Source organism: Abramis brama (assembly GCF_963993115.1).
Source record: "Abramis brama genome assembly, chromosome: 2".
In the NCBI taxonomy this organism is placed as follows: domain Eukaryota; kingdom Metazoa; phylum Chordata; class Actinopteri; order Cypriniformes; family Leuciscidae; genus Abramis; species Abramis brama.
In genome coordinates this window covers 68,028,516-68,041,015 of record NC_139964.1, presented here as the reverse complement: position 1 = coordinate 68,041,015, position 12,500 = coordinate 68,028,516, and the positions used below count along the sequence as shown (strand labels likewise).

Genomic DNA, 12,500 nt, shown 5'->3' with positions numbered 1-12,500 from the left:
TGAATCGAGCTACGGCAAGCAGAGAGTTTTGAACACTGGCTGGTTATGTACTTGCTCACAAATTTATTTTGGATCATTTTTAACCCAAAAAACCTACGGACTGCAGCTTTAATAACTTTCTTACTCTAGCTCTCTGTGTCTTCCGTCGACAGCTGGCTTAGTCTCTCACCCGAACTTCTTTGCTGCGCTGCATAAATAACAAAAGAGACAGACTTCAGTAAATGTCCCTCAGATGGTTTATTCAAACGGCCGGGAGTTCTCGAGCAATACTCAGAGAACCTCGACCCAACAGAAGAACACAACAGGCTTTATAGGGCAAAGCCAGACACATCAAAATAGTATCATCATGACTAACATGTCAAGCTCTATCAATATGATTGGTTAAATTGTTTAAAGCAAGCCCCCCCCCCCCCCCCCCCCCCCCCCCCCTTTCTTTATCCTTTGTTAGTGACATCAGCAAAATATCAAAAACATTGTAAGGGGTTAATATTCCAGTCAATCATTTCACAATACAGTAAAAAAACCAGAACATTGAGTCCATTTTCACTGAGTCCGGAGTTTGTTAGATCTGGAATGGAAAGTTAGTCACCATCAGACATGAAAATGGGAAGTGTGATTAAAAGTTTATCATAAGTTTAAAATCTAAAGTCAGATTTCCATGGTTAGTAACATAATTAATCTTATCTATAAAAGATCCACCGCACATTATAATTAGGCTAATGAAAAAAACAATGTTGTGTGTCTTTATGTATTTTTTGTTTGTTGTAGTTTTGGGGTGAAATATGATCTGAATGTTTGATCAGACGCGTTTAAATCTCCATTTAAGATTCACTTGCATTTGTTGTTGAGCTTTTGGTGTTTAAGAGCTGTCAATCAGTGAGCGAGTGTGTGTGTGTGTGTGTGTGTGTGTGCTGACTCAGGACTTCAGTGGTGACAGGTGTGTGAGTGAGTGTTTGTGTGAGTGAGGGAGTGTGAGTGTGTGTGTGAGTGAGTGAGTGTGTGTGTGTGTGTGTGAGTGAGTGTGAGAGTGAGGGAGTGTGAGTTAGTGAGCTTGTGTGTGTGAGTGTGTGTGTATGTGAGTGAGTGAATGTGTGAGTGTGTATTTGAGTGTATGTGATTGTGAGTGTGTGAGAGTGTGAGTGATTCTATGTGAGTGTGTGTGAGTAAGTGAGCGTGTGTGTATGTGAGTGAGTGTGTGTGATTTTGTGTGAGAGTGTGTGTATGTAAGTGTAAGTGAGTGAGTGTGTGTGTGATTGTGAGTGAGTGAGTGAGTGTGTGTGTATGTGAGTGAGTGAGTGTGTGTGTGATTGTGAGTGAGTGAGTGTGTGTGTGTGTATGTGAGTGAGTGAGTGAGTGTGTGTGTGTGTGTGTGTGTGTATGTGAGTGAGTGAGTGTGTGTGTGTGTTTGTGAGAGTGTGAGTGAGTGTGAGTGTGTGTGTGGTTTTCACAGGGACATTTGCTGTCGGTTCCTCTTATCTGACTGCAGCAGCTACTGTGAGCGTCTATCAGACTCGACACTGTGTTTCCATGTGCTTTCATTCCCGTCACACACACACACACACACACACACACACTGGTCTCAGCATCTGTCAGTCGGAGAGAGAGTTGATAAGACAGCAGGTACAAGGCCGAGCTCTGCGATAACATGGTTCTGGAAATCCCTCTATTCTGTGTGTGTGTGTGTGTGTGTGTGTGTGTTAGAGTAATGTTTGACCTCGACTCCTCGAAGCCGTTCGACTGTCTTTCTCCAGTGAAGCACGAGAGGAGGAGTGTGATCGATCTGCCGAACATCTCCTCTTCTGCTTCACTGGAGAAAGACAGTCGTCCGGCTTTGAGAAGAACTGAACTGGGAATGATTTCCTGTGAATCGTATGAAAGGTGAAGAAGCTGCTGGTGTAACTGGACCCAGGGTTATTACAACTCTATTAAAAACATCTCAAGCTTTAGAAATGTTGCCTACATTTTTTTTAATGCAATTAATCGATTTGACAGCATCATTATTATGACTTTGAGAAGTACAACATTAACCTTCATTCTTCCCTCGCACTTTATAACACATCTTCCCTCGCGGGTCAAAAAGACCCGAAGCCCTAAAATTATACTTTTGTTCAGAAAGCTTATTTTATTTAATTTTGATTAAAAAAATTCTATTTTTTAATGCAATTCTTTTGGGAGATTTTTATTTTATTTATTTTTTTAATTTACCTTTAAATTACTAGATTTGATCAATCAATAAATAGTAATTTAAGCACAATCATCTCATTCTTTCAACTTAAATTCAAAATAACTCCCAATTTCATGCATAACCCTTTTAATTCAGCTCTAAATATCTTACATTGTGTGTCTTTGACCTCTTGTGGAAAATAATAATATAAGATGATATTTGATGACTCTAGATGGGCTTATATCTCTATATGGAGTAAATGAGCTGTTCCTCTGGGTCCTAAAGCCAGTTTCTCTTCAGTATATATTCAGATACACATGTTTATGGTAAAGTTTTAGCATTTTTAGTTTCAATTTTGAGCATTTTTAGGTGTTTCTATGTACTGAAGCATTCCTCGCATTCCATTCCTTCCTAAGGGAGTCAAAATGGATTAGCTACTTTTTACATTTCAACCACAAAACTCTTCGAATCCATTACATTGTTTGTGTGTGTATTCGTGGTTCAAGTTCGACAGAAGTCCCAGGATCTTGGATCCCTCTGATAAACACTAACATTTTTAAATGTAAAAAAAAGAAAAAGATTTCCGGGTCAAAATCTGTTAAAATTTCAAGTTAAACTGAACTTTTATTTTGTCGGGTTGTGGTGAAGATCTTTGAGTTTCTGTGTGAATCTGACGATAGTTTTCTAAATGTGAATGAAGTGAACTCTAATGTGAGTGTATGATTGACAGCAGCTCATGAGGTTTGATAAGACGTTCCCGTTTAACGCTCCAGAACTGGAGTAATAACACGGATATGGAGGATAGTTGAGGCATGAGCGGCTTCCAGAAAACACTGTTGTTGTTGTTATCTGGAACTGCAGCGGTCGTGAAATGACATCACACTCTCTTCCTTTAAACGATGAAACGAATTAATCACTGTAATCAATCACACACACACTCCTGATTTTATCTGTCAGGAAACTGCATTTCCACGCAGTGTTTTGGACGTTCTGCTTCCGCTGGTCATCATCAGCTGCACTTCGACATGGAGTTAAACAAAAGAATTACTCAAGGACTCATTTATCTGCACATTACTCCTCATTTGAACAATTCATTTCATTTTGATTTAAAGGGGTGGTTGATTATGATTTGACTTTTCTAACTTTAGTTAGTGTGTAATGTTGCTGTTTGAGCATAAACAACATCTGCAAAGTTACAACGCTCAAAGTTCAAAGCAAAGGGAGAGATTTGCTTTTAAAGAAATCGCTTTTTAAGGACTACAACAAACGGCTGGTAGAGACTACACCACATTCCTCCCGGGTTAGTGACATCACAAACCCTAAAATTTACATAAACCCCGCCCCCTGAACACGATTTATAGATTATCAAGACAGAATATGCTAATCAATGACTAGAAGATAACTACACATCAGCTTCATAAACCATTCAGAAATGTTCTGTTGCTTCTACATGTTGTCACTTCTTCTTGAGTCTCTCCATCATTGTCTGACTCCGGTTTGAACATAAAAGGCTAAAAGTTTTTGAAATTTTCAGTGCATGTGTGTGTGTGAGGTAAAAGGACACAAGCTCTTGTGGCTCCGCCCCCTGTGCCGGGAGCAGCAGCTCATTTGCATTTAAAGGAACAGACACAAAACTGTGCGTTTTTGCTCACCCTCAAAAAGTGACAATTTTAACATGCTATATAAAAATATCTGTGGGATATTTTGAGCCAAAACTTCACACACACACACACATCAGAGACTTATTTTACATCTTGTGAAAAGGTCATTATACCACCGCTTTAACAATGTAGCAGCAATAATGTCTCGGGGTTCTTTCGGGCAAAGAATTAACTCTGGTCTTCGTTCTGGTTTCAGTTGTTTAGATCTTGCATGATCAAGAGAGACAAAAGAAAAAAAGGTCTCTGTTATGATTAAATAAAGTTAAATAAGTTCTTGTTTTTAATATTTGTAACCAATATCACACAAACAAAAGTGCTGTTTTCCAGATTATCAGAACGTTTGATAATGATTTTATACAACAATTTAATAAACATTAAGTTAATAATGAGGTGACACATTTTTAGACACAATATTGTCAGTTTTTCCTCTATTTTGAGCCACTGTGTGAGCTTTAGTTTCGTTACTGATTGAATCCGCGTTTTTAACGAATCATTCTAATGAACGACTCAACGACTCACTCAGTCACTTCTGCTTTGCCCCTGAATGAATCAGCCGTTTCGAACGAATCGTTTCATTGAATGATTCAATGACTCTTTTGTTAAGGCATTGATTTGCCGCCACCTACTGGTGGTTTTAGTGTCATTTCATTCCAGCTGAGGGACGAAGATTTAAAGTTGTTTTATTTGAAACGGCCTCTGAATTGCAAAGGCCATCTCTGGTAATAACGTGTTTTAATCAAGTAGCTATCTAAAAGTGATTTATATGAATGCAACGTTGATCTTGTACACTGCAAAAAATTATTTCTTTTACGTAGTACTTTTATCTTGTTTCCAGTCCAAATATCTTCAAATTCTTAAATCATGATGCATTTACTAGATGAGTAAAATGACATAAGATATTGTGTCTTGTTTTCTGAGGAAAAATTAGATTGAGTTTTTGCTTAAAACAAGCAAAATTATCTGCCAATGGGGTAATCATAATAATCTTGTTTCTGTTTGAATTAAGATTATTTTTCTGACCCCATTGGCAGATAATTTTGCTTTTTTTTTTTAGCAACAACTTACTTAATTTAGATTTATTTCCCCAGAAAACAAGACAAAACATCTTATGTCATTTTACTCATCTAGTAAATGCATCTTGATTTAAGAATTTGAAGATATTTGAACTGGAAACAAGACAAAAAACTAAGTAAGAAAAGCATTTTTTGCAGTGTAGAAGCATCACAGCACAAAGTGAATGTGATCTGGAAAGCTATAGTCTCGTCAGTGAACTTGATCTCTTGTGGGTCGTGGTCTAAAAGCCGGTCGCACGTGGGCAGAAACAGGAAAACCAACAATGACTGACATGTTATTCAGGAAGGGAAACACCTGCTTCCTTTTCCTGCAAGTGGATTGAAATCCAACTTTAGCCACGAACACACAGGAGAACAGAAGCTGGACCTTCAGTGAAGAATGAGAGACTAACTATGTTTAGAAATCCATATTGTGATTGTTCATCCCGCTGGGAGTCTGCAAACACTTCCCATAGAGCACTTTATGAGCACTTAGCTACTTAGCCGAAAGAATCTGTTGTGTATAAAGCACTATAAATAAAGGTTAAAAGAATTCCCTACAGTGATTCACTCTTCAGTTTCTATGCAGCATAGCGACACCCTAGCAACTGCATAGAAACATATCAAAACCTACCCATACCACTTCAGGAACCACATGCCACACTAGCAACCACTCAGAACACCCTAGCAACGGTATAGCAATACACAAAAACACTCATCATCCTAGCAACCTCATAGCAACACCCTAGCAACAACTCTCTCTATATATCAATAACAGGAAACAGAATAGAAACTGCATAACAACATATTAAAACCCACTCATAACATTCAACACTCAACATTAGCAACTGCATGAAAGGAACTGCCTAGCAAACACCTAGAACACCCTGGCAACCTCTTAGCAACACACTTAAACTTCAGCAACCACACAGAACACCATAGCAACTGTATAGATATGCCTTAGGAAATGCCTAGAACACCCTAGAACACTCTCATAATGCCCTTGCAACCGCATAGCAACATCTTAGCAACCAGACAGAACACCCTGGCAACTGTATAAATATGCCCTAGCAAACACCTAGAGCTCCCTTACCCTAGCGCTCTAAAAATCACTTCAGCCACTACATAGCAACACCTTAGTGACCACACAGAAACCATAGCAGCAGTAAAGATAAGCAAACACCTAGCACATCCTAGCAACTGCATAGAAACATCAAAACCCACCCATACCACCTGAGGAACCACCAGAGCAACACCATAGAAACTGCATAACAATACACAAAACCACTTCTAACACCCTAGCAACAACCCAGAACACTATAGCAACCTTATGTCAATGCCCTAGCAAACAGCTAGAACACCCTAGCAACCACATAGCAACATATCAAAACACTTATATTGCCCTAGCATCCGCATAGCAACACCCTAGAAACTACTCAGAATGCCATAGCAACCATATATATATATATATATATATATATATATATATATATATATATATATATACGCTAGCAAACACCCTAAGTGCTAAAAGACACTTATAACAGCAACCACATAGCAACGCCTTAGTAACCACACAGAGCACTTTTGCAACCGTATAGATTTTCCTTAGCAAACACCTCATAGCAAGACACTAATAAACATTCATAACACCGTAGCAAACACTCAAAACACCTTAGCGACTATACAGATATACCCTAGAAACTCCCTAGAAACCACATAGCAACACACTAAAAACATTCATAACGTCTGGGAAGTCAAACTACATCACACAGCTGCTTTTTTGTGAACATCTTTTTGCCACAGTATTTTGGAGACTGAGATTGTGTTGTTGTGTTCTCTGTTTCAGGCGTCCCTGTCGTCCCAGTCACCGTCACCAGCCGCAGTCCCAAAGTGGAAGTGCACGAGTTCTCGGGTGAGTGTGTGTGCAGTCGTCATGCAGACGTCAGTGGGACGATGTGCACTAACTCCATGATGTGTGCTTGTCCTCCACAGACGCCGAGCTCTCCTGTGAGTTCAAGACCGAGAAAGAAATGAACCCTCGCATCGAGTGGAAGAAGAAGGACAAAGACGTGTCCTTCGTTTATTATGAAGGACGTTTCGTAGGTAACTGCCGAACAAATGATTTCTCTAATGTCTTGTTGAGGAGAGGTGTGCATATGGACACCCTAGCAACCATGCAGCAAAAACCTAGCAAATGCATAGTAACATATAAAACCCCGCTTATACCACCTCAGGAACTGCATAGCAACGCCTTAGCAACCACTTGGAACACAATAGCAGTCATAAATGCCCTAGCAAACATATAGCAACATGTTAAAAATAACTCATAACACCTTGCAATCACATAGCAACGCCATAGCAACCACATAAAACACCTTAGCAATTGTATAGATGTTCTCTAGCAGACACCTTTTGGAAACCACATAGCAACACCTAAAAACATTCATAACACCCTTAACCACCGCATAGCGACACCCTAGAAATTGCATACCAACACTCATAACACCCTAGCAACTACTCAGAACACCATCACAACCATTTATCAATGTCCTTGCAAACGCCTAGAGCATCCTAGCAACCACATAGCAACAGGCTAAAAATTCACTCATAACTCATCAGCAACCACATAGCAACACATTAGCAACAACACAGAACACCTTAAGAATTGTATATATATTCCCTAGCAGACACCACCTGGAAACCACATAGCAACACACTAAAAACATTTGTGACACCTTAGCAACACCATAGAAATTGCATAGCAACACTCATAAAAACACTCATAACACCCCAGCAACCACTAAATACACCATCACAACCATAAATCAATGTCCTAGCAACCACATAGCAACAGGCTAAAAATCACTTATAACGCCTCAGCAACCACATAGCAAAACCTTAGCAACCACACAGAACACTTTAGCAGTCATATAGATATGCCCTAGCTGACACCACCTAGAAACCACATAGCAACACACTAAAAACATTTGTGACACCATAGCAACCACTCAGAACACCATCACAACCATTTATCAATGTCCTATCAAATGCCTAGAGCATCCTACCAACCACATAGCAACAGGCTAAAAATATCTACATGATTACTAAGGTTTTCTGTGTTGTTGCTAAGGTGTTGCTATGTGGTTGCTGAGGTGTTATGAGTTATGCCCTAGCAGACACCTCCTAGAAACCACATAGCAACACACAAAAAACATTAGTAACACTCTAGCAACCACAGAGCCCCACGAGTATCATCAGCATAATAGTGATAATGTATTAAAGGAGAACTCCGATCAATTTTAACATTGAGCTCATTTTTTTGTAAATTTGGAGTGCTGTCAGTACAGAGAACAACGACAAAAATCGGTGTTGCCTACACCGTGTTATCCTCTTTTTAAAATTTGCACCCTGTTGACTTCAATGGGGCACGTTTTAAACCTGCTTTTAGCCTCTTAACATCCTTGATGTGTCATTACAAGTGCACAGGTCATGTGAGTGATTCCTTCAGAGTGAACACATATGAATAAAAATTGTTTATTCAGCCAGCGCTCATACCTGTATTTACATCCTGTTTTCGGTCGAAGTCCATAGTAGTCGATTGTCGAGTTCACGCAGTTAGTTAGTTACCTATGATCACGCGCGTGAACTCGACAATCGACTACTATGGACTTCGACCAAAAACAGGATGTAAATACAGGTATGAGCGCTGGCTGAAATAACTTCATTTTTATTCATATCTTTCACATCTACTGCAGTCAGATTCACCGTGTTCACTCTGAAGGAATCACTCACATGACCTGTGCACTTGTAATGACACATCAAGGATGTTAAGAGGCTAAAAGCAGGTTTAAAACTTGCCCTATTGAAGTCAACAGGGTGCAAATTTTAAAAAGAGGATAACACGGTGTAGGCAACAACGATTTTTGTCGTTGTTCTCTGTATTGACAGCACTCCAAATTTACAAAAAAATGAGCTCAATGTTAAAATTGACCGGAGTTCTCCTTTAAAGAGTAAAGGGCCTAAACCTGAGCCCTGAGGAACACCAGACCTGAACTGATCTCAGACCTGTAAACACCCAAGCCAATGAACTGGGAACGCTCAGGAAAACAGAATTTAAACCAGCATGTTTTCATTGTGTATCTTATTATTTGAATGTATTTTTTATTTTATTCTTGTAACATGGTTTGAGATGCAACTTTTAAAGGGGTCATCGGATGCTAAATTCACTTTAATATGGTGTTTGCATATAAATGTGTGTTTGCAGTGTGTGGACACAACCACCATACAATATTTTCCGTATTAGCATATTTTCCGTATTCGCATATTTCCCGTATTAGCATATTTCCGCCCTCAGCCATTTGTATACATTCCTCAAGTCTTGTGTCCACCCCCCCCCCCCCCCCCGTGTGTAGTTGCTCATTATCATTTAAAGAGATATGCACCGGAGCGGGTCGCTGTGAACAGAGCTGATTTTGAGGAGGTGAAAGCGTGTTGTTTTACACAACCAATGAGGAATTTTAACCAAAGTATGTTGCAAACTTTACATGAAGACCCTAAAGAATCATACCAACTTGTGAAAAATGGGCATCCGATGACCCCTTTAAAGGCGCTATAGAACAAAGTTTGAGCAGTAGAGCGTTGGCGCTTGCAACACCAAGGTCATGGGTTTGATTTCCAGAGAAAGCAAGAACTGATGAGAATGTAAATGTGTACCCTAAACGTAATGTAAGTCGCGTCTGCCAAATGCATAAATGTAAATGTTATGATCATCATTGTTGTGCAGGGCTGTTTCAGCAGCGCGCTGAGATTCAGGGAGCGACGGTGAAGCTGCGCAAGGTCACTCAGGAGGACGCGGGCGAGTACCGGTGCGAGGTTAGCGCTCCTGCCGACGGCGTCACGCTGGGAGAGACCAACGTCACGCTAAAAGTGCTGGGTAACGCTCGTCTCCACGCTCTCCCCTGACGCAACACAAACATATATGGGAATATACTGCTAAATAAATGCGATATATTACACAAAACTAACTTTAGCTTGACAATAACATTATTCTAGAGCTGCTGTAAAGCCAAAACAATCATATTCAAATTCAAATGTGCTTTATTGGCATGAGAATTATTTAAATGTAAGCTCGTCCCGGACGCTCTAAAACACACACACACACTCACTCATGTGTTGTCTGTGCTGCAGTGCCTCCTCAGACTCCGGCCTGTGAGGTTCCCAGCTCTGCTCTGACGGGCTCCCTGGTGGAGCTGCGCTGTAGGGACCATCACAGCATCCCCCCCGCCAGCTACACCTGGTTTAAAGACAACCGCGCGATCCCCATCCGCCAGCCCAACGCCAGCTACACCGTCAACGAGTACACCGGCGTACTGGTCAGCATCAGCACGCTACACACACGCTTCATGCATTCTCATATAACGTTACAACACAATCATTTTAATGGCACAATAGATTTTGTAATGTTTTTGAAAGAGTCTCTTCTGCTCAGCAAGGCTTACAGTAAAAACAGTGAAATATTATTATAATGTAAATCATCTGTTTTCTATGTGAATATATAGTAAAGTGTAATTTATTCCTGTGATCAAAGCTGAATTTTCAGCATCATTACTCCAGTCTTCAGTGTCACATGATCCTTCAGAAATCACTCTAATATGAGGATTTGATGCTCATTTATCATTATTATCAGTGTTGAAAACAGTTTAATTTTTTGTGGAAACTGATGCATTTTAGTTTTCAGGATTCTTTGATGAACAGAAAGTTCAAAAGCATTTATTTGAAATAGAATCTTTTGTAAATTTATCATTTTGTCCATTTTGAGCAATTTAACGTCTTTGATGAATAAAAGTATTAATTTCTTTAACCAAAAAAATCTTACTCCAAACACTTGTAACGTCATCTTCAGTTTTTGATAGAATTCATAATAATAATTATATTATTATATTAAGCAAGCTTCTCAAGATGCTTACACAGAAAACACGAATATAAAATATACAAACATATGCGTCTAACATAAAAGTTTGTGTTTATATAATATATGTGTGTATGCATACACACACACACACACACACACACACACACACAAACACAAACACACACACACACACACACAGATATATTATATAAACACAATTTTTTTTTGTTAGATGTGATTAATTGATTCGACTCAAACATACATATCAAAATAATAGTCAAATCAAATAAAGGCTTTCATGAAAGTATTGAAGTTTAAAATGTAAATTAAATATAAAGTTAAATTTGTCAGTAAAACGTCTTTGATGAACATTTCTTTCCTTTCTTTCAGGCAGAGCTGAATTTATAAGCACTGAATGTACTTCCTTTGAAAGGGAAAATATGTATTTAAAGGCAAATATGAGCAAAAGAGAAAATAATCACAAAGCGAGTGATTAATCTTTAATGTGTGTGTGTGTGTGTGATGAAAGCGAGTGTGTTGAGTGTCAGTGAATGTCCTCATGTTCTTCTGAATCTCTGAGTGTCACACAGACTAACTGATGCTGACAGACCGACACGAGCGTCTCTGAACAACACTGACTGTCTGTCACACACACACACACACACACACACACACACACACACACACACACACACACACACACACACACACACACACACACACACACACACACACACACACCACCATTCTGTGCCAGCTCAGGCTCCACTCTTTAGATCAAAAGTGACATTTATAATGTCACAAAAGATTCTATTTCAGATAAATGCTGTTCTGTTGATCTTTCTATCCATCAAAGAATCCTGAAAAATAACATTTATCACAGTTTCCACAGAAATATGAAGCAGTTTTCAACACTGATAATAATCATAAATGTTTCTTGAGCATTGTAAGGCCCGCTATATTGGTCCAATCTGCCGGTTCGCCAATACACAGGGAAGGTTATCACGTGTTCTGTCCTCACTCATGCAAAGTATTGGTTGGTTAAATTTACAATACATTTAGTTATGTATTCTCTCGTTTATTTCATCTGACTCCATAAATGAAAAGGTTTTAATGATATCTGTGGATCATTAATCATGAGTGAATGTTTGACTATTCCGTTTAACTCTTCAATGAAAATAATATCAAAGTCAGTTAGAATAATCAAATGTAACAATTTATTATGTCAGGTAAATGTATCATGCCAATTTCATAATCCATTCAAAGATAATCGATACAAAACATCAAATGCTCTGGAATAGAAAGAAGATGCAAACCCAACATTAAGAAATACGTGAGGCTGAGAGATCTATCTATCTCTCAGCCTCACGGACCGATCTGAGGTACAGAAAAGGCCCCGATCTCCCTGCTGCACTTCCTTAAATAGACAAACCTTTCACATGGAAACATGTGCTAACAATAGAAATGTGCATTCAGAGGTACACTGTAGCTCCTCTTGGGGGTGTGTGACCATTTGCTTGAGAGACCAACCCCTCCTTGTATGCTAGTTATCCATAAACCTTCAAAAACCTTATTACCTTGTGTTTTACTTATTCTGAAATGAGAGAATTGTACCAGTCGCACTGTGACATTTTAAACGATACCAAACATGAAAATACTCTGTGATAATCATTCACATTAAACTATACATTTTCTTGGGTGAAATCAGG

At 39.1% G+C, this 12,500-nt stretch overlaps 1 protein-coding gene across 4 annotated transcripts in view; it reads left to right on the top strand.

The window, feature by feature from the left end:
* jam2a (junctional adhesion molecule 2a) overlaps positions 1-12,500 on the top strand; it is a 21,996-nt gene that overhangs the window by 2,468 nt on the left and 7,028 nt on the right. For all 4 annotated transcript variants that reach the window (XM_084105363.1, XM_084105361.1, XM_084105362.1 and 1 more), the window contains exons 2-5: positions 6,727-6,792; positions 6,873-6,983; positions 9,664-9,813; positions 10,068-10,252. In XM_084105363.1, the coding sequence (XP_083961489.1) occupies positions 6,727-6,792; positions 6,873-6,983; positions 9,664-9,813; positions 10,068-10,252 (512 nt within the window). The remainder of the gene's footprint in view (positions 1-6,726; positions 6,793-6,872; positions 6,984-9,663; positions 9,814-10,067; positions 10,253-12,500) is intronic.